This window comes from Vigna radiata, chromosome 7 (genome assembly GCF_000741045.1).
Source record: "Vigna radiata var. radiata cultivar VC1973A chromosome 7, Vradiata_ver6, whole genome shotgun sequence".
Lineage (NCBI taxonomy): Eukaryota > Viridiplantae > Streptophyta > Magnoliopsida > Fabales > Fabaceae > Vigna > Vigna radiata.
In genome coordinates this window covers 49,892,272-49,915,417 of record NC_028357.1, presented here as the reverse complement: position 1 = coordinate 49,915,417, position 23,146 = coordinate 49,892,272, and the positions used below count along the sequence as shown (strand labels likewise).

General features: G+C 29.8%; 2 protein-coding genes across 5 annotated transcripts; one reads left to right on the top strand and one right to left on the bottom strand.

The window, feature by feature from the left end:
• Positions 1–3,078: 3,078 nt before the first annotated feature.
• LOC106765821 (keratinocyte proline-rich protein) lies at positions 3,079–4,452 on the bottom strand. 4 transcript variants are annotated; one of them, XM_022784132.1, is made up of 4 exons: positions 4,304–4,452; positions 4,149–4,230; positions 3,739–3,983; positions 3,079–3,699 (listed from the first exon to the last, which is right to left on the bottom strand). In XM_022784132.1, the coding sequence occupies exons 1-4, from the start codon at positions 4,313–4,315 to the stop codon at positions 3,298–3,300; spliced, it is 741 nt and encodes a 246-aa protein (XP_022639853.1). In that variant the 5' UTR covers positions 4,316–4,452; the 3' UTR covers positions 3,079–3,297. The 4 variants fall into 4 exon arrangements, with proteins under 4 accessions (XP_022639853.1, XP_022639855.1, XP_014506055.1 ...); XM_022784134.1 differs by having other exon boundaries at positions 3,079–3,691; positions 3,779–3,983; XM_014650569.2 differs by having other exon boundaries at positions 3,079–3,983.
• An 8,964-nt stretch (positions 4,453–13,416) lies between these two features.
• Positions 13,417–17,251, top strand: LOC106768876 (heavy metal-associated isoprenylated plant protein 7). Its single transcript, XM_014654245.2, has 5 exons — positions 13,417–13,585; positions 13,770–13,935; positions 14,297–14,493; positions 15,522–15,612; positions 16,606–17,251. Exons 1-5 carry the CDS (start codon positions 13,577–13,579, stop codon positions 16,941–16,943), a joined length of 801 nt encoding a protein of 266 aa, XP_014509731.1. The 5' UTR covers positions 13,417–13,576; the 3' UTR covers positions 16,944–17,251.
• Positions 17,252–23,146: the final 5,895 nt, after the last annotated feature.

The following is a 23,146-nucleotide window of genomic DNA, read 5'->3' as shown; positions in this document are numbered from 1 at the left end:
TGATGAATGTACGATCTAAGTAGTAAACCAAGTTCCATAAGTTCAAGATCTCTTGGTGAAATCTTTAGTGTTTTAAAATGGAAGTAGGGGCTCAGCCTTGAGAGTCATTCTGACGCTTCAATGGTCAATCAAACTCACTTAGAGAGGTTGAACCATATGGTGAGAAGTAGCAGGAGGTCCTTAGTCTTGGGGGCTCCCAGTATGCCTCAAGGCGCGGAACGGACTAACCTCGTGAGTGTGGCAGGGTGGGGAACCCAAGTTTCATAAGTCACCACGGGTGCAAGACTCTCCATAGCCCGACTCTCATTTTAAAGTCCGGACGAGTCAGTCTAGAAATTCACATGCTTAGGTTGTGTTCATCAACTGTTTGATAAAAATTATGATTGTATGTTATATGATCCAATCTGAGTTGTTTGATTTAATATAATTAGCTCACCCTTGCTTGTTTGTCTGGTTGCTTTGTATGTTGTGTGTTTTCTTGTTGCGATGATCGTCCATTTATGGATGTGAGCAGAGGAGAATGAGGTCTATGGGAGAACGTTCTGGAGGAACAAGAAGACCCTGCTGCTGCCTAGACCCTAGGAATTTTCTTCTACCATTTTCATGTTTTGGATTTTGAAATACTTAGAGTTTCTTCCACGTTTTTTTTTAATTTTCCTATAATTCTAATCCTAACTTAATTACCTTGAACACTCTAACTGCTTTATTATATCATCTATGATGATGTCTTAATTTTTATACCTGCATAAAGTATAATATTAGGATGTCACAATTGAAAACGAAGATCGAATCTTGTCTATCACAAAAATTATTCTATGCTCTTTAAAGATTAAATAAAATAAGAAAATTTAATTTTTAGACAATAATAAATCGTAAGTCATCATCTCACCAGATAATGTATAAATAAAGACAAAGTTTTATAAATAACAATAATTAAGCTTCTACTAAAATTATTCAACACACCTTTACCTTTCTAATGTTACAGTACATATTATTTAAATTTTGTAAAAAAAAAAAAAGTAATTTGTTTACATTACTTTACTTTGATCAAAACATAAATATTATACTATGCAAAATGTCCACATATATAATACAATACACAAGAGACTCTCGTTAAAACCATCCATTATATCCATTAAAGAATCTATCATAGTTTACTCATGTAATTCTCTCTATATGATCATCATTGTAAAAAAATATAAGCAAACACAATAACAAAGAAAAAAAATATAAGCTAATTATAATTTTGATCATGCACATATTCTAAATTTTACAAGATAAAGTCGTATTTATTACTTACAACACAAAATCATGCATTATTATCTAAACACAAACAAGCTACATACATTGTATATTCTAGACGTGTTATCAGGATTTATATATTGACTTAGATAAATAAAAATAAAAAGCTTACACGTATCATAAAAGTGAATTATAACAAGCTATAACATCTTTGAATCGTATGCATAATTGTATAGACCTATATACAACTCAAAAAGAAAAAATCTAGAGAAATGGTGATTTTAATAGAATGAACTTTTGTTAATATAATACTTATTTATAACCTTTAATATTTTATCGATAGAATATTTTAGTGTTATATTTTGAAAACTACGAGAACACTTTATAGGTTCTCTCACATATATCATTTTATTCATTTGATTTTTGTTCCATTTTTACACTATTGTTTATTTAAGACGATATTTAATGGATATTATTTTTGGTATTTCTTGTAGTAAGAATTTTATTAAAAATAAATAAACAGAAACACGTTTCCATTTACATTTAACACTAACGTAAATCATATACTTTGGGTTGCTGATATTGAAAGGAGAGTGCGAAGTTTTATAAGGTTAATAAATAATGGTTTAATAGCCAATTTTGTTTTCAGTTTCGTTCACAAATCTCAATTTAGTTTCTGTGTTTGAAATGAGTTCTCACTTTCAAAATTTTGAGTCAAATTAGTGTCTTTTGTTAAACAGAAACAAATGATCTTAAGAATTTAATGATTTAGCATAAGAGATATTATTCTATAGATATATCTATAAAATAATATCTCTTCTGTCAAATCATTAAGTCCTTAACGTTGTTTGTTTCTGTTTGACAGAATGGACTAATTTGAATCAAAATTTTGAAAATAAAAACCCATATCAATCACTTTCAAAACGAAAGACTAAATTGAAATTTATCAACGAAACTGAAGACAAAATTGACTATTAAACCATAAATATTCTAAAGCGTCTAAACCATATTGGTTGAAATGATGAAAAAAGTTGGCAGTGATTAATTAGGAAAGAAGAAATTTGGTAGCTAATAATTTAATGCTGATTGATCTGGTTTGAAGCATAGGAACTGTTGTGAACAACATAAAGTAGACATTATCTTCAGAAGAAAGCAACTTTTCTCACTTGGATGGAGATTGCCAAGTCCCTTTCACTTCAGCCATAAGAAACCATTTCAAGTTTTCTTGTTTCTTCCTTCTCTGTTTAAAGAGGCAAAATTAAAGTAGATGTGTTTTGGATCGATGGTATGGATCCATACCTATCTATTATACAAATTACATCATAAGTTGTTGGGTAGGAAGGAAGAGAACATGGTTGCCAACTTGTCACTGTCCGATGAAGTCATTGTTCAGTAACCACTAAAGCATGAGCAGGCAAAGCGTATTCAACTTTCTCTAAAAGACAATGTGCAATAACATCATTTAATCGTCACCTTCTTCACCCAAAATTCCCCCAACTGAAAAAGAAGAATTTCCTAATGTAGATACAAACAACCACTGTCATTCTTATTTATTTTTTTTGTTGTTTCTAACCACAAACCAACAAGAAAGAATTTCTTAGGTTTACTTTCATAAGAAAATCGAGCATCACATTCATGACAACTGCAAAATTGAGTAACTGCAAAATGGAAATAATTGACACTGACCTAATTATTCAATATTATTGGTGGTGTTATTGCAGTTAAAAAGTTACCTTTGTTTTGTCAAAAAAGCATATTGATAATTCAAGGTGGAGTCGTTGTTATATAGAGATTAGCCGCCCACCATTTAATTTGAAGCCCCACCGGCACCAAATGCAATGGAAACTGACTTTTACCAGAGAAACTTTATTAATCAAGACTTTTGATGAACATGTAAGATATTTCAGGTAACATGCAATAGAATTGTAAGTAATTTGTACTCACAAAAGACAAAGAAGATTATTATTCCTTGGATTCATGATTGCATACGCATGAGCGGCACAACACGGCTCACAGAATCGATGAATAAACAGAAGGTGATCCTGGAGATGACCATCACATAATTGAGCAGGCAGAGGTGTTATCTTCACAGAAATATTCATCGCACCGGCTCACGTAACAGGGCCTGCACCCACCGTAACTGTCGCAAATAGGTCTTCCATAACATGGTGGTGGCCCACCGTGCCCATCAAAGCATGGTCCACCTCCATGACCTTCATAGCATGGTACACAGCATACTCCGATCGGAAGCGGCCTTGGCGGCAGCGCTGGCCAAGGACAAGGCACCGGCAATGGAGTGGGCGGAGCCACCGGCCCTAGACAGGGCGGAGGCACCGGTTCTGGACGGGGCGGAGGCACCGGTTCTGGACGGGGCGGAGGCACCGGCTCTGGACGGGGCGGAGGCACCGGCTCTGGACGAGGCGGAGGCACCGGCTCTGGACGGGGCGGAGGCACCGGNGGCGGAGGCACCGGCTCTGGACGGGGCGGAGGCACCGGCTCTGGACGAGGCGGAGGCACCGGCTCTGGACGGGGCGGATTCGGGGGAGGGGGCTTTTCGGGCTTGGGTTTTTCGGGCTTAGGCTTCTCGGGTGGTTTGGGCTTGGGCGGTTCGACGATTTCAATGCTTTTGATAATCCCACATCCTTTGCAGCAAATCTTGTCCCTCAGCTTCTCCGGGTTACAGCATACCACCGTTATGGTGACGATGTTATTCTTCTCGTCATAAAACTGGTCTCGAATTTCTCTTGTTCACAAAATTTTCAACACCCCAAAATCAACTGAGTTTGAGAATTTAGTTTTGTAAATCATTCCATATTCAGCATGCAAGTTTTGAGTACCAGAACAATAACAGTAACACCAAATTAATTAAAAAAGAAAAAAAAATGGATTGAGAATTTGGCACTCACGAGGGAATTTGGAGAGAATTTTCTTGACCTTCTTGTAGCATTTGTGGCACTGGAGATCAACCTTGAGTCTCATTACAGTGACCTGATCAAGAACGTGATCGATTAGACATTTGGTTGAGAAATTAAGAATTTGAATTGAATGGGCATGGAAGTACCTTTTCAGCCATGAGAAGTGTGAAGAATAAGGTATGGAAATGAGAAGGGGAAAGAGAAGAAGGGTTAAGTAAGGAACAGGTGAAAAGGAAACCAATACGATAAGAACACGTAGTGTAACTGAATGATATGTACTACGTTGGAAATTGTCGTGGTCTGGAGGAGCAGTGCAGCCAGAACTAGCCTTGCCGACTCTGCAATTCACCTCATTGCTTTCTGCATATTTTCACTCTTTTTTAATATTTTTAGTTTTATACTGTCTAAATTTAAAATAATAAAATTTATTTTGCTTATTATCAATAATGATTGTGGGCTTAGACCTTCCTATCTTTCCATGTCTATCCAAACTAGTTTACCAAATCCTGTCATTTATTACAGTACTTTGAGTTATCAAATTGCCAAACCTTTGGCTGCAACGGAATACAAAAAGAGAAGATACAGATTTTTGTTTACAAATTAACAAATATTTCCTTGTTAGTATAAAACAATATCTTGATTAATGTATAAAATGATAAGTAGTTTTATTATTTTAATTAAAAATGTATTGGATAACAAAATATTATATTATTATTACTTGTATGGATGATTGTGACAATCTTTTGTCATGATAAATGAAAATATGAAAGACATGGAAGTATAACTTTCATCACATGCATAAATGATAGTGACAATTATGGTCCCTAAATTGTGACGTAATAAATTAATGTGAAAATTATAGAAAATATAGCATTTGTTATCTACATTTTTTTAATGAAAATAGTAAAAAAACTTATTTTTTCCATATTATCTTATATTTATCACATGTAAGATTTTTTAACATATGAAAATGATTCAACAAGATCCAAGATAAAATACTATCATGTCACAATACTTAACAGAAAAATAAATTAATAAATTTGATTGAAACGTATAACTCTTTTAGCATTCAATAGATAAAAAATATATATAATAGAAACTCGAATAAAAATATTTAAATTTTCAAGAAATTTAAAACTTAATTATTCTTTTTCTTTTAAATATCTCATTTAAGATATAATATAATTCATTCAAATATTTAACATTAAAAATTATTTTGTGTCAAATTGGTTCAAGGTAGATTAAGTTTTCTGATGGATTGGGTAATAAACTGAGTTTATTTTAGTAATTAAATAAATATTTAGACTCTAAAATATTAATGACATACCTATTAATTAATTTAATAAACACAAAATATAATTGGTTAGTTGTATCACATTTTGCACATTCCATTCCACTTAAATTTGTCATCGCAATGTCAATGATAATGAATCGATTTAGAATTTGATTATATGATCAGTAGGTTTTCACCTTAAAGTTTGGTTAATTGAAAGATACAATTTTCCTAATATGTTTGAAATTTGTGTATGAATAGAAAATGAGTGTTGACTTCATGTAAAATGGACATGTAGAATATGCATGCATATACTATTAAAGTAAAGGAAAAAAAAAATTGTTTTGATGTAATTATCTACAAAAATTTTAATAGAATAGTATATCATAATACAATTTTAATGTGAAAAATAGATGGAATATGAAAATAGCACTCCTTCAATGCATTTCAATTTTTATTTTCTAACCTTCGTTTTTAAAGTTAAATTTTTAAGAAAGAAAGATAATTCTCTCTCTCTCTCTCTCTCTTTTCGTTTCATCCTCATTTATCTTTCTTGTTAATCAAATATACTATTAAATTATTATTTCTAAAGTATATTAAAATTTTTTCTATAATTAAATATAAAAAATTGTAAATTAAATCAATTTAATTATAAGTTCGTTTATGCCTCAATTATTTTAAAAGGTGATTTATAATTTTATAAAGTAATTTTAAGTTTTAGATAAATATATATTTTCTTAAATACCTAAACAAAATTTATATTTTGACCTATTTATTTATTTTTATAGGTTTAATCACTCTGATAGTTCTTATTTTCGGTGAATTTTCCAATTAGGTCCCTTATTTTTTATTTTTCTCAATTGAGTCCCTATTTTTGAAAAATTGAAGCAATTAGGTCACTGCCGTTAGTTCCATATGGACACCGTTAAAAAGGGTGACACGTGTCAACTCGTGATTTTTTTGAATTTTTTAAATATATTTTTAATTATTTTTATTTTTATTATTTATTTATTTAATTATTTAAAAAATTGTCACGTGTCAAGTTGACATTGAGCCACGTGGCAATGACAGTGTGAGGTGGCACTGACAGTGCCATGTGTCACTATCAGACCACGTGTCATTAGATTTGTCTCAATTTGGTTCCTATATTTTTAATTTGTCTCAATTTGGTCCCTATATTTTTAATTTGTCTCAATTTGATCCCTGTATTCGTATTTTGTCTTAATTTAGTCCTATTCTTCTGGAAAAGTAAACAATTTTGTTTCTCTCTAAGTTCAAACAAAATTTTATTTGTATATAAATCTTTACAAAGAAATTTATACAAATTAATTTTTTTATTAGAAAAATAAAAAAATTACAAACTAACATATGGCATATTTTTATTTATATAGTAATAAAATAAATCATTTAACCTAAATAATATGAATGAGTAACCTATAAAAGTTAATATATCAATAATAAATATTTTTGTGAAGGTAATCTACATAAGTATAGTCTCAATACTTCCTCAATAATTCATAAAAAGTTTCTAGAGTTAAATATTTCGATTTGAAATACATCATTACTAATAATTTGCATGACAAAAACAAATTTAAAAACAAAAATTTGGAAAATGTACATACCGTATTTTATTTCGAAAGGAACAAATTTTCTTAAATTTTTAAAAAAATTAGGACTAAATTGAGACGAATTAAAAATATAGGGACCAAATTGAGACAAATTAAAAATATAGGGACCAAGTTGAGACAAATCTAATAACACGTTGTCTGATAGTGACACGTGGCACTGTCAGTGCCACCTCACACTGTCATTGCCACGTGACTCAATGTCAACTTGACACGTGGCAATTTAAAAAAAAATAAAAAAAATAAAAAATAAAAATAAAAAAAAATATATTTAAAAAATTCAAAAAAATCATGAGTTGACACGTGTCATTCTTTTTAACGGTGTTAGTACGGAACTAACGACAAGGACCTAATTGCTACAATTTTTCAAAAATAGGGACTCGATTGAGAAAAATAAAAAATGAGGGACTTAATTGAGAAAAGTCACCGAAAATAGGGACTATTAGAATGATTAAATCATTTTTATATTTAATATATATTTGTGCTTTGTACCAATAATAGGGATACCAGTTATCGTTATTGCATATGGACCAAACTTCTGGACTTTACTGTTTATCAGGCTAGATGTAATCCACTCAATCAAATTCCAGTTTTGGTGTTCTTGCCTACTTTAATAATTATTAATATTAGTCAGCAAAGATTTATTATTTATTATGTCAAAGAGTATTATTTTTAATTTTCAATTTTTAAACCTTTTTGGTCATTCATTTTATACCAAACTAATCTAAAACCCTACACACGGTTTTGTTTTTGTTTTTTTATCAGTATCTTATTTTTAAATAAGTTCAAGTAAACTTTTCACATTAACATTCGAGTAATAACGTCATTTTCAATTACACTAATTGAACAATAAACCACTGAATATTTATGAATTTAATCTATAATCAAAGCACAAATTATTAACATTTTATGAATTTAGTTTATCATTAAGTTCTCATCTAATATGAATCTAGAAGCTCTGATACCACACTTTAGTAGGATTCCAATACTAATTAGAGTTTTACTAATAAGGTATTAAGCAAAATAAGCACTGTATATAGTATATTTACAGGTCTTTCAAGTTTTTCAAAATATAACTAAATTTATTGTTCAAAATTAAAACCATATCGTATTACTTTAGGAGGAAATTACAAAATATAATTATACAGACAAGGTAGATATTATTTTCAGCAGAAATCACCCGTTTCACTATTACAGTAAACTAAACTTAACTAAATTATTATTTTTTTTTAATTTAGTTAGCAACATTTTGTCTCAGATGCAAATAAAAATTCACCGATTCATTTATTTTTACTCAAGTACATACATAAAACTATGTGTAGTGACAAAATTTTAAGAATAATATCTAATAAATTAATGTAGTTATATATTGAAGTATTGATATGAAAAAAAAAAATCACATAACCTATGAATAAAATGTAAATTATTTATTATTGAAACATGTTTTTTTTTTGCCAAAATGTAATGTACTTATTAATATATCGAGATGCATTTTTAATATTGAAAAATAATGAACAGATTTTATTGGTGAAACATCCAATATAAAAAAAACATAAGAAAGCGTTGATAGATATGATTATGTGTAAGTAAGTTTTTTCTTATAATAGTAGAGTTAGCAGTTTAATTTTTTAAATTGAAATAAAAATAATTTAATTTAATTTTTAATAAAAAACAATTGACTTTTCTTTAATAGTTAAGCTTACATTAATTAACGGTTTTTTAGACGGATTATTTCTTTTCACCCTTATTACAATTAGTATTCTGATTTTATAATTGGTTTAAACTTCTTTTTGGTCTCTAAGTTATAAGGTAAATATTCAGTTTAGTCTTTGCTTTTAAAAATGTAAATATTTGGTTCCTAAGTTATAAAAAATGTATCAAATGAGTCATTTTTTGACTTGAAATACTGTTTTTGGTTGTTTATTAATCACTGCTACATCTTTATACTGCTCTGATTTGTTTCTTAATAATAACAACACTTTAGATTGCTCTTTGTATTTTGACCATAAACATCAAAAAAGGACTCATTTGATACATTTTTTATAACTTAGGAACCAAATATTTACATTTTTAAAAGCAAGGACTAAACTGAACATCTCCTCATAACTTAGGAACTAAAAAGAGCTTTAAACCTATAATTTATTTTGAATAAATCACGTTTAAAAATTGTAAAATTTGTAGTAGTTGACCTATGGTATGTAGTAGTTGTAGTCTTAGAACAATAATTGTAAAATTTGATTTCCCAGCTTACCCTTGAACAATATGGTATGTATGTTTGTGTGTGTTGAGTGATAGGGGTGTTATAAAAATTTGCCTCCTTATCATTCATCTCAAGTTCTTCTATAGAAAAACAAATATTTTCAACTATTTGTAATTTTATTATCGTTGGTTACATTAATTTTCGGTGACAGAAGTTGAGAAAGCTATTATGGAAGATTGGTATTCACAGTGTTACACTTATAAATAAAAGACAATTTAATATTTAATATATTTAGTTATATATTTAATACTTTTGACACTTTTCTTAATCAATATTTTATGTACCAAGATATAAGTAAGCATTTCATTAATATATATATTTGCATGCAAAATAATAATAATATATGAATTTCTTTTTATCAAAATGATATATAATTTTATAAAGACAGACTTTAATTTGCATATTTTTATAAATTATGGAAATGATAAAACAAACAGTTTAAAAAAAAATCCAAATTACTTTTATAAATTATGGAAATGAAGTGCGCAGATAAATTGGGGAAGTGCTACAAGTAATAGCCGATAAAACATTACATTTCCCCAATCAATTTTAATGGCCCAACCCTAGAAATCCGGGCCGTCAGTTCTGTAATTTGTTTCATCTAGACACAAGATTGTTTGGGTGTTACTCTCTACACCTCCCACATAGCTCCTGCACCTTCCCATTCCCTTTTTGTCACTAAAAATAACACTTAAACGGATTTCGAAATCTGCCAACAGATATTCACATCCGTTAAAGAGTAAACGGATGTCAATATCCATTGAGAGGCTAATAACGATGTCCATCTTGCTTCTACAAATGACGTTTTCTCAACACCCGGACATGGATCACTTCCGTATACAGTATTTAAGATTTTGATGGAGCAGCTATTTTTCCCTTGGCATTCCTGCAAAATATTAAAAGGATAAGGAAGGTTTAAAACCAAAATCAGGCAACATGCTTACTACTTTTATTAGCTCCATTTTTTATTCCACCTCTCTTCTTTTATTGAGCCACAATATTCTTTTCATAAAAGCTTTGCAAATCTGCGACTAATAAGACGTAAAACGCTAATTGTAATACAAACTATAGTGGGAGCAATACTTTTCTAAGCCTATAATTATTGGATTAAACATTTTGGAAAATTCTTGCATCATAGCTTATACCCAAGTCCACAACGTCAGAATCTTGTGGAGCATTTGCTTTCTTGCATAAAAACTGGCAACAATTTTACTTTTCAGAGGTATTAAGAGATATTAGGATTTTAAGAAAAATTTAAAAAAGATAAATGATAAAAGTAAAAATAATATTTTTAGAATTAAAAAATAGTTGGGGAGGTGTAGGGAACATGTGTAAAAAGGGTGATTTTGTAATTAAAAATTGTTTGGGGAGGTGCATGAAGCATTTGGAGAGGTGCAGTAACACCTAAGATGTTTTTTTCTGGCCCATAAAAAGAAAGACGAATTTTACAATAATTATCAAATATTTATGAATTACACATGTATTTTAAAATTTAGAAAAATGTAAAATATAAATTAAATATTCAAAAAGATATAAAATTTTGTGTGCATTATTCATTGTGATGGAATTTAAATATCCATGATAAAAGATAACAAATATATGTTTTCTAAAAAAGAATATACTTAGTAAAATGTCATTTTTAAACAATAAATAATTTAATCTTCACATAGAAAAAAAAAAATAAGGCCACATTCAAATGAATTTTAGTTGTAAGATCATTTTTTGAAAGAAAAAAAATACTACCAATTAGTTTAGTTTTAAAAAAATATAATTTTGTTCTGATTTTTAGTTTAAAAATAGCAACGCATAAGATGCTTCCACCAAAGAGAAGATGACAGTATAAAAGTTGAGTGGGTGACAGTGATATTAGATTTGGTTGAACATTTTGGCAGGAAGTGCAGAGTACATTAATAAATATTTTACACTAATTTCATTTATTAAATGAAATATTACATGTACTTCTCATTTCTAAATCAGAAGATCTAGTAAAAAATATCATGCGTTAAAAATTGTCTGTCACTTCGCAATTCCCATTTATAAAATAACTTCATTCATAATAATATATACATATATATATATATATATATATATATATATATATAACAATTACTTTTAATTGTTATCTAGAGTTTTCTTCGATATTATCTACATATATCATTTAAACAATATTTCATTATAACATCAAAATTTGAAAACAAATCCTAAAACATAAATCATTATGCAAGATAATTAAAGATAACAATTCATTGAATGATACTCAAATATGACTCAAAAGTTAAGAGGATAAGTTGAAACTCTTATAACACTTTATGTTATTAAGTACATTATTTACTTATATTTTACAGTTTTTGTTCTTTTCCTATATTCTAGGCTGTAAACAATTAAGAAGTTTAGGTAAAAAGTTATATACTATTATGGATGGTCAATGTTAGACACTAAAAGTAACCTATTTGGTTAGATATAATTTTTATATTTATTGTTTGGTAGCAACAATTTTAGTCGAGCAAAGTTAGAATTAGCATATGTTTAATTTTCAGTTTGGAGACTCAAAAGTACGTTCAGAAAGTTAATTTGAAAAAAAAGAAAAGAAATCGACTTGCTTTTTAACCGAGTATGATTTTAAACTGAGTTTATTGTTAATCTTATTTCAAAACCGAGTTTAGAATAAAAAAATGGTATTATAAAGTCAGAAAATAAATATTACCTAAACTTAAATACAGAAACTATATACACATACAATCATTAATACCATCTTAATGTGTTCATTTTAGTGGGTTTGAATGAGAGTAATTGAGAGGATTTGATGATAATTTTTTTTTTGTTTATTTGAATAGATTTGGAGGTAAGTGAGGGTGAATTTGAAAATAATTTTTTTTAATTTGTCATATAAATTAAATCCTACACTAATTCTCACAAATTTTACTTCTAAATCTTGTTTCACTTATCTTTAAGGCCTTGTTCACTTGAGTGAATCTAAGGGAGAAAATTTTACTTCCAAATCTTCTTTCACTTATTTCTAAGGTCCTTTCACTAAGTGAATCTGAGGGAGAGTAATTAAGAGGATTTGATGATATATATTTTTATTGTTTAATTGAATAAATTTAGAGGTAAGTGAGAGTGAATTTGGAAGTAAATTTTTTTAATCTGTCATATAAATTAAATTCTACTCTAATTCTCACAAATTTTATTTCCAAATTCACTCTCACTTACCTCCAAATTTATTCAAATAAACAATAAAAATATTTATCATCAAATCCTTTCAATACTCTCCTTCAAATCCACTCAAGTGAAGAAACCTAAACCTATTCAAATAAAAAAAAAATGTTCAAATCCTCTTAGTTATTCTTCTCTAAAAACATTAAAGTAAATAAGGCCTAAATGGACAAAGTTTGTCAAATATGTTGGTTTTTACAGTGTATGAAAACATGAGACAGTTATTCGTTAAAATAATGTCTACTGATTGATTAGTTTTGTAAGACATGACTATAGATTTAATAGATTATAAAACTCATCATATATTGGTTTTAATACCATTGCTGGTCTCAGGTTAAAGACAAGACTGTCCTTTGTTCATTCAAACCAACGGCCAAACTGTCATTTCCTACAATACTTTCCTTTTTCACATGAATTAACCAAAAACTAAATTTAAAATGTCTCAGTGGTACAGAAATACACTAGTTGTTTGGTTAATTTCTCAAACATAGATCGTTGAGATGGCATGAAATAGGGAGGAAGATTAGATGGAGGTACGACCAGTCAATGGTGATGATGGTCTAGGTAATAGCCACAACCATTGGTCTGCAATAACTTGGAAAATGGAAGAATCAAGAAAATTTTCTGTTTTTATAGACTATATATATTGTGATAAGTATTTTACCGACAAGTAACCAGTAAAAATATTTTACTGTCATCAAAACATTATTATATCAACTGGCCTAGAATGTCGATTCAGCCATGCACACTACCTACATAGTAATTCACCCTAATCTAACCAAAAATAGCAGACAGTAATAAAAATGTTTTTTTTTTTAAGTATGCAGTAAAGCATCCACGTCAGATTTGCAGAATCCCTACACGTTAAATGTTTTCCTGAGTCCAACATTGCTGCCATGGACAGAGAGGCAGGGAGAGAGAAAGTGTGTGTGTGAGAGTGCATAAACAAAACAAGAGTTCTTTTCTACATTGAAACCACATAACATTAAGATCTGCGTTAACAAGTAAACTCTCTCTCAAGCAGAAGGCATTGTCTACTGTCACAGACATGGGTGAAGTAAGAGTTTTCTTTCTCTTCTACACTCAAACTCTCACACAAATACACATAAACATACGCATGTTTTAAATCAATCTCTCTCTTTGCTCTCGTTCCTTTCAGTTATTCATAGCTTTTATCATCTTTTCTCAATTGTTTCTTTTTGTTTTCTTTGTTGTCTTATTTAAATGCTGTGTTTGCAAAGGAAAAGAAGGAAGAAGGAAATAAAGAAGAAGTAAAAGAGGAAAAGAAGGTAGAAGAGAAGAAGGATGAAAGCAAGGAGGAGCCACCACCGGAGATAGTTCTCAAAGTCGACATGCACTGTGAGGCCTGTGCAAGGAAAGTTGCAAAAGCATTGAAAGGATTCCAAGGTCATTTCATTTCCCTACACCTTTGATGTATGTATTATGTTTGTGAATATACACCCATAGGGAACGCTGCTATAGGTATATAGTTAGCTTATGAGTTTAGCTTAAGTTAGTGTTCTTAGTTTCCCTATCTTTTTCCCCCTTGTTAGAGGCATCAATTCGGTATCCACATGATTGCTTTTGAATTTCAGAAAATAATGATGAGATAATTTTGTCTTAGACGTGCATTATTCATGTAGAGACAAAAGATCATAATTGCATTCGTAGTTAACAAAGGTAAAGTTGTTTTAGGTGGTGGAAAAGATTGATGAAACGGGGTTAACGTTTCTAATCTAATAATCTGTTTTTTGGGAGTGTGAAACAGGAGTGGAAGATGTGACTGCGGATAGCAGGACAAGCAAAGTGGTAGTGAAAGGAATGGCAGCAGACCCCATAAAGGTGCTTGAGAGGCTACAAAAGAAAAGTGGTAAGAAAGTGGAGCTTATTTCACCGTTGCCAAAAGCTCCAGAGGAGAAAAAAGAAGAAATCAAAGAAGCACCTAAAGAAGAGAAAAAAGACGAGGTAAATCTAAAATCATTCAACTTTGAAACTTCTTTTCTAGCTATGATGCAAATGTGATGAAATATTCAGTAAGATACCGCAGCAGAGTCAATCATTCGGTAAAAAACTTTAAAACAAGAACTAAGTCTTAGGACCTGCAAAAACAAAAACCAAAGTCTTGTTAAGTTTTTTTGCTTAGAAAAGAGATTAACAGGAAAGTGGTTGGCTTGCAGTGTTGTTGTGAGAGAGAGGGTAGTTTTTAGTATTTTTGGTGTATTGTTTTGCGATCCATTCCAGGTGAGTGCTGACATGAAAGTAACGAAACAAAGTGATGCCCCTTGGATAGGCACACGTAACGAGGTGAACGGCGGTGACAAATGAGAGGGTTTGACCCCACTCACTTTTTGCAAGTTGCAACATGACATGCTGCTTTGCTGCAAAATGGGGTCACGGGTGGGTACACTCACCTGATTTTACCGTGTCCCACTTTCAGGACATTCACTTCCACACAACGCACACACCACACAACCATGGTGACGTCCGCTGTATGGAGGTTAAAAGCTAAAACCACAGCCTCCCAAATACCATGGATGATGATGACGACATTCAAATACTAGTCAGCTAGTCAGATAATAGGGTGGCAAAAAGGAAATACTCCTATTCACAAATTCTTAATAATATGCAGTCTAGTATATTGGGTTAATACTTCTAACTTGAGTACACCAGTTTTATGCTAAAGTTTGCTTTTTTGGTTTGTTTTTTCTAATAAAACTTGAGATGAAGTTGGAAACCCCATGCCATGACCCGTACCTGAATTGAGACATTGTAAGATAGTGGGACCATACAGGTGCCTCTTTCGTATTGCGACAAATTCATGAAAAAGTAAAGAACTCAGTAGAAGAACTATTAATTTTTATTTGCATCCAATTTTAAGTTTTACTGATGCTTTATCTGGTTCAAATTGACGCTGCTTTAGATGTTCTGATTGACCAAAGTTATTTTGTTGATAATATAATTCCTGTGCTGTGGTTGTTTGAATGGCCGGTCAGCCTCCTTCTGCGGTAACAGTTGTGCTAAAAATTCGAATGCATTGTGAAGCGTGTGCTCAAGCTATACAGAAGCGAATCCGTAAGATTAAAGGTGCAAAGATTCATATCTATCTTTCTCTCTTTCTCTTTTTCTTTATTTCTGCTTCATACTATTTCACTCGTGCACTAACAAGTACAACAAACACGTTTTGGATCAATTAAGCTGAACTAAATCCCAGGTCCTACATGGAACTGTGCCTTTCAATCATTATTTGTTACCATGATTACTAATTACTAATGATTTACGAGAATCCCAACAAAACTGCATTGTATAATTGAAAAGAAAGAGTTTAATTGCCCCTTTAATTTGATTTACGCCTTTCTCTTCGCTCAAGTTTGTTTACCATGGAATCTTATAATCACAAGAAGACTGCTTATAACATTCTTTTTTATACTTTCTTCTTTAACACATTTTTAATCGGTAGAATCTCATGAAATCGCCTTTAGTACAGAGTGAGCCCACGTTGTTGAGTAAAGCTGCAATTCTTTTATCAAAAAATAAAGATGGTACTGAGAAAGGAGAATGTGTTGTTGTGGACTTTATTTATGGTTACAAAGTTCGTGTTTAGTTTATATTTATAATTTTTAATAATGCCTTTCCAAACTGCAATGAAGCCATTACAACCCCCTTAGGAATGTGCACGCATACGTAATAGTTTTAATTACAGGTCTGCTTTTTCTTTTCCAAGTATGGGCTTAAGAATCCTTTTGAAAGCTCCGAATTAACAGTAATGTAACACTCTCAACATATAACAGTTATTTTTAGAGTGGAGGGAGCTATCTATCTCAATGCTGAAACTTGGTACCAAATTGCGTATTGTCTCTTAAAATGCCATTGCAGCTCATATAAGTGCTTAAGAGTGATTAATCTAAAGCTTTTTTTGTTTTATTATTATTCATCTTGGGAAAACAAAATAGATGTACCAAATAAATTTTACAGAAATAAACGGTTATCTTTTTGTGCTTCATCCTTCAATGATTCCATGAATAGAGGAGTGAATGATTGGTACGTGATTTGAGACATAGTAATGGCGTGCATGTGCAGGAGTAGAATCAGTGGAAACAGATTTGGCAAATGATCAAGTCATAGTAAAAGGTGTGATCGACCCTGCGAAGCTTGTTGACAATGTATATAAGAGGACCAAAAAGCAAGCCTCTATTGTGAAGGAGGAAGAAAAGAAGGTAGAAGAAAAGAAAGAAGAGGAGAAAAAGGAAGAGAAAAAAGTTGAAGAAGAAAACAAGGAACAAGAAGAAGAAGAAGAAGAAGATAACAAAACTGAAATCAAGCGAAGTGAATACTGGCCAGCCAAAAACTACATCGACTACGCTTATGACCCTGAGATTTTCAGCGACGAGAACCCAAATGCATGTTCTGTTATGTAAACCAGCAAGTGATTCCGTATTGCGGTTGGAGTGTTAATTAGCTCAAGTAATTTTCTTTTCCATGTTGTCATAGCTTGTTTCTAAGAATATGTAGCAGTGTGAGTACGTTAAGGGTATATTCCTTNCTTTCCACAGCGTCCCTCAAAGCTAAATGCCTTGTTTCTTGTGCTTTTGAGGTTTCAAGACAAAGGGTGGGTAAAAGTGCTTCAGTTGGTGCAAGTGTTAAAACATGCTTCACTGAATTTTGGCCTAAATCTCTTTGCCCATGAATGTTGAAGTTGAAAATTGCATGCAATCGTTTCTCTTAAGATTTTTCTCAAAGGATCATGATCGGTACAGTTAGCAAGTCACAATTTACAAAATTTCAGCGTTCAGTTTATAGACTTCGTTCAAATTACCTTACCATCCGTGTCATCTATAGACTTTCAAAATACTGATGAATCATAGTCGTAAGTAAGAATTTATAACTCTTAGAACATGAGGCCTAGCTGAGTCTGAACTTCCTAATCAGCATATTATTATTCCCTTGTAGTGGCCCATTAACTGAGATATGATTACGGGTTAAGACTAGTGAGAAAATATTCAATGGCTTACCTTGTTTTTGTTTCTGTCCGTGAGCTGAGATTCCAAGATCCACTTCTGGCCAAAGAAAATGCAGCCTACCAAGTTGACCTAGCAGCTTAAATCCTGGTCTAGATAGAGATAAACTAGGGACCTGGCACTCTCTGAGTCCTTTAAGGCCAACACAACACAACACTACCCTTGTAGCTAAAACTAAGTGGTGATACTGTGATCACAGTTTTTGACCAGCCTGGTTTCAGATTTCATATAATACTGGCCTGCTTAAAGGAGAGTGCAGAAGAGGGTTATGTAGTGCGTGGTATAATGGTATATATAGGGTGATAACGTCAGAGGAAATAGTGCATCTTATCTCTTGGTTTTGGGTAGTTGTGGCAGTGTGTGCAGTTGGACCACAGAGCAATTGTTGAAGTAAAAGAAATACTGTAGACAATGAAGTCGGAGACAAAAGGAAACTAGTTCAGGTCCTAATCACACGCTACTTCACAAATAACACATATATTGGAGTTGTGGTACCATGACTGAAGACAGAAGCGAATAATGCCAAAGGTCGAATAGGTGCTATGCACATCCCAGCCTCAAGCATTCTCTTGCTAAAAAGCCTAACACCCTTTTCAAGATTTCCCTTTCAAAAAGAAACCCACTAAATAACCTTTTTCCAATTCCTAGTGATCTGGGCAAGACATAAATTTCGGTAACCATTAACCACACATTTTCAAGAACCAAATTCGCCTGCTCAAAACCCGCAATCTCTCTTTCTATCTACACACAACACAACACATATCTTAGTTCTCAAAAGCTTGTGAATTTAGATAAAAGGTTTCATTATTTTCAAAGCACTTAAACGGAAAAAGCTCGTTGTTTCTCTATGATAAGAAATATATGACAGAATTAAAAGACAATTAAAATTTGCAGAAAAAATTGAAATAAAATTAGAAATATCTTAGTTCTCTTTTTGGATATGATATGGAGAGAATAAGTTTTTAAACATGGTAGATATAATAAAAGTAATAGGATGATGGTGTGGCTAAAAAGTATTTGTTTAGAAGGTATGGAAGTCATGCACTTAAAAAGTTTATTTAGCTTCATTCCCAATGCACCCACCCAGCCCACTTCCACACTCACAAAAGTAGGAATATCACCTTCATCACCAAAAAAGTCCACAAGATTTCTTAAAAAATTATGTTCAAAAATATGTAATATAATTTGTCAAGGGAGAAAAATTATTTTAGAACATCTTTCTAAATTTTGTGACTATATAAAAAAAAGTTAATCTATTAAGAAAAGTTAAACAAAATAGTTTTTCAAATAAAAAATACAATAAAATAAGAAAACATTTTTTTTGAAAATCTAATGAACTATACAATATTTTATAGCAAAAGTGAAAACAGAAGTATCCTGGCATGCCTTAACTACTGACCCTTTTTTAAGACGTAATTGGTTCTTTGGTGGAAACCCTAAAATTATTAAATAATTATAAGTGTGGGCCAGAGATAGAAATGGGCCAAGCCACAATGCATCTGCTATTTTTGGCCCTTTACCGATAATTCATCATTTGTTTCAAGCCAAGACGTCTGTCTTGTTCTTGCAAGGTCGCCAAAACAATAGGCATGTTCCTATGCATGACAAAATTTTCTAGTTAGACAACTATAAACAAACTTTGTTTTCTTTCGTTATATACTCATGATACATGAGAAGTGAAAACATGTTTTAAAATTTACATTATATTTATTATAAACGAATTTTAAATTTAATTTAATTCTACAAAACCAGTTTATAAAATAAAATTTATATTCATTTATATATTATAAATTGATATTATTTATGGTTAACGCGATACTTCTAACCATATTTGTTTTTGTATAATAATGAGTTGAGATCTAGGAAAAAATAAAAAAATATTAATTAAGAAAGGTTGCGAAGGGGACCCGTGAATGTGGTTGGTGTAAGGTCATATGCCATTGGGATTAGGACTGTTTTTGGCCTATGGTGTGAAACCATGGAATTTTTCTCTCTCAATCATAGAGCCTAGGAATCTTAATTCACATTCCTATCATATCCATATATCAGATCAGACACAATCAATAATCCAGGGGTGTTTTAGTCAATTCAACACCACATCATACATACTCATAGAATTTTATAACTTGCGATAATAAATGTCATTTACATCATTTTCTTGTTTTAACAAAATTCAATAATCTTATCACTTTATCATATATGGAAGTCTTGGTGACCCTGGTTAACCAATTTTTAGATTTATCATTGTTTTACTATTTTAACGGTTTCATTGAAGTTAAAAAATTAAGGTTAAAAGTAATTTAAATATATATATATTTTTTTTTAATTATTAGATATGTGTTTTAAGGATAAAATTGTTAATAGATTTTAAGTTTTAAAATTGATGATGATTGATTTTAATAATGTCATCTCAATCCATTTCAAGTTAGATATTGATGTTGTATATGAGAATGAAAATTAAGGGTTAATTTTTATACTTTAACAATTTCATTCACTTAAGACTTGAGATTAAAAATAATTTAAATATATATTATGTTTAATTTTGCAATATATCTTTTAAATATAAAATTGTGCAAATTTCAATGAACGATCATATAAAAAAGTAAATATTTCATAATGTTGTTATAAACATAATTACGTGTGTCAAACTATATTAAAATTTTACGTACTTTTTTATTTCTCATTTTTTAATTGCTTTGTTATTACCTGCTCAAAAATCGTAATTTAGTTATAATTGATATATTTAATTTTGTTAAGAGAAGAACTGATCGACCATGTGTAAATTAATTTGGCTAATGGATTTTTTATTAACTTTGTAAAAAATTTACAATTTTAGAATTTCATAACACGTGAATGTATTTCTTAATTTATTTACTTAAATTTGATTTTGGTGATGCTATAACATCAAGTCTTTTCATAAATTATTTTTTTATGCTCACACTTATATTCATCACTTTGTTAGTATCATTATCACTAAACACCATAGAATTTTTGTGTTAACGAAATGAAGGTTATTATTTAATGGCAATAATTGAAAGATTGGATTCTAAGAAAAAAATTCCCACTAAGCAAATACCCAAATCAAATTAGTGAAAGTGCAAGTTTGACATATAAAAGAAATTAAAGTTTTTCTTGAACCCACTTGGCTAGTAATTATGTTCCATAGGCATTACTATGATAGTGACAAAAGAGTATAAAAGAATCGAATATGACCTCTTATTTCTCCCATTCAAAAATAAAATGGGTTTAATATTTTTTGTCTAAATAATTATAATGATAAAATCAATTTATATTATATAAATAGATATAAATCTTATTAATTTATAATATATATATATATATATATATATATATATAAACTTCGGTTTAGAAATTGATTTTTGGTTTTGTAATGAGTCTTATTTAAAATTTATTTTTTAACCATAATAATTATTTAATATTTTTTTATTTAATATAGTTACATCATTTATTAAAATAGTAAATGAGATTCTTGCATTATGTCAATATTTAGAAAATGATCATTTTGAAAAGTGATACATTTACATTTTTATAAAAGAAAAAAATATATTTATATCATTCTTCCAGGTCATTATTTTTAAAAGGGGGGTAATATTGATCTGGATAACTCTTTTTAATAAAAATTGAAATTATTTCAAATTAATAAATATTGAAATTATTTCAAATTAAAAAAACACCTAAAAAAATATTAAATCCAGAAAAATTAAAAAAAAATATTAATAAGTAAACCAAATCAATTACACGAATTCTTTTGTAATGAGCTAAGAAATTTATGTTTTTTTTTTATTTTAAATTGGAGTGATTTAGTTTTTTATGAATCTACTGTTAATGGATTTGACAATTTATTTATATATATGAATTTCATTCTTATTCTTAAAATTTTAAATACTTTTAAAATATTTTAGGTGATGATTTTAATAATTATAAAATATTAAATATATCTATTTCGATAAAAATATAATAATCCACGTTGAATATATATTTTTTAATTATTATAACTTTTCAAAGTCCTACATTTTCCTTTAACTAAGAAAAATTCCATGTCCAAAAATAAAATTTCCTGTTTATTTTCCTATAACTTCATTAAATTAAAAAAAAAAATCCCAAAATAAAATTAAGGTCTTACTCCGACTACATGATAAACTGATTAAAAAAACATGTGTTTTATAATTAGATTAAAATAAAGATTATGACCTGTTTGTTTATATATATTATTTTCTTTATCTTATCAAGCTTATCACGTTAATTATAATATTAAAACCGTAAGTAAAATCCAACACTGTACAGAAATATGATATAAATGTCATCATAGAATGAAAGAATGTGATGAGAAGAAAAAAATTATATTAGAAATTATTTTACTGTAATTACTAATTGAGATAATGTTATATCAGAAAGTAGACTTTAAGTTTAACTCAATCCCATAAAATAGGTAGAAAGGTGAAGTTTGTACTCACTTATATAATATGGATTGATTTTATCTCTAGTCGATGTGAGACTTCCAACACACCCTCCTCATGTCGAGGTGGGACTAAACATTAAATATACCAAACAAACAATAAATATAGCTAGGATAGACTTTTAATATCATATTATAAGAAAAGAAATGATGAAAATTGTGGATCTTATTTAATAACAAGAGAGAGTACAATTAAGATATATAGTTCTTTAAAGCAATATAAAACGGAAATAAATATAAAAACAAAATATAAATATATGAACATAAATGCACATAAATAAATTCTCATCCAAAGAAAATATATATTAGAAAGTGGACTTTAAGCTTAACTCAATCTCACAAAATCGGCCGGCTTGTAAGGTGGGTTTGCATCCATTTATATACTATGAATTAGTCTTATCTTTAGTCGATGCGAGACTTCTAACACACTTCCCTCGCGTCGAGGTATATACATCTCAAACTCGAGCGTGAAACTAGACATTAATGGATGATTCGATAGCAGCCCAATAGCAGGTGGGACAATATGCCCAACAAACAATAAATACCCAACCTGACTCTGATATCATATTATAAGAAAAGAAATGATGAAAATTGTATATCTTATTTGGGAGATAATACAATTGAAATATATAATTCTTTAAAATAATATAAAAATAGAATATAAATATATAAATATATGAACATAAATGCACGAATGAAAAATAAATTAAATTCAATATCTTACTTGTACATTGGTGGTGATTTGTAGTTCATTATTGGATTAAATTTCAAGTTTGAATGAAATAAGTGAATTGTTGAATTATTTGAAATGTTACTTGTATTGGTAAAATGAAAAAAATGTGTTCCACTTATAGAATCGAAATGTGATGTTATGATATGAACTAAATGTTTATGGATGTGTAGAGTTTAAATTTTTATGGATTTATGGACTTGTGATTTTGTTGAAGTATAAAAAATAATTTTAAATTTAATTTTCATATTATTTATGAGTAATAGATTTGAAAACTTATTTGGATTACTTTACAAAAGTTTGATTTGGAACATATTTACCATGGAATTATTTGAAATTGAAAAACATAGAATTGTGAATATTTTTGAAACTATTCTCTTATTGTTGATAATTGAG

Coding starts and splice junctions, on each gene's coding strand:
- LOC106768876 (XM_014654245.2), top strand. Junction 14,494..15,521: donor AAGAAGAGAAAAAAGACGAG/GTAAATCTAAAA, acceptor ATGGCCGGTCAG/CCTCCTTCTGCGGTAACAGT. Junction 15,613..16,605: donor GCGAATCCGTAAGATTAAAG/GTGCAAAGATTC, acceptor GTGCATGTGCAG/GAGTAGAATCAGTGGAAACA.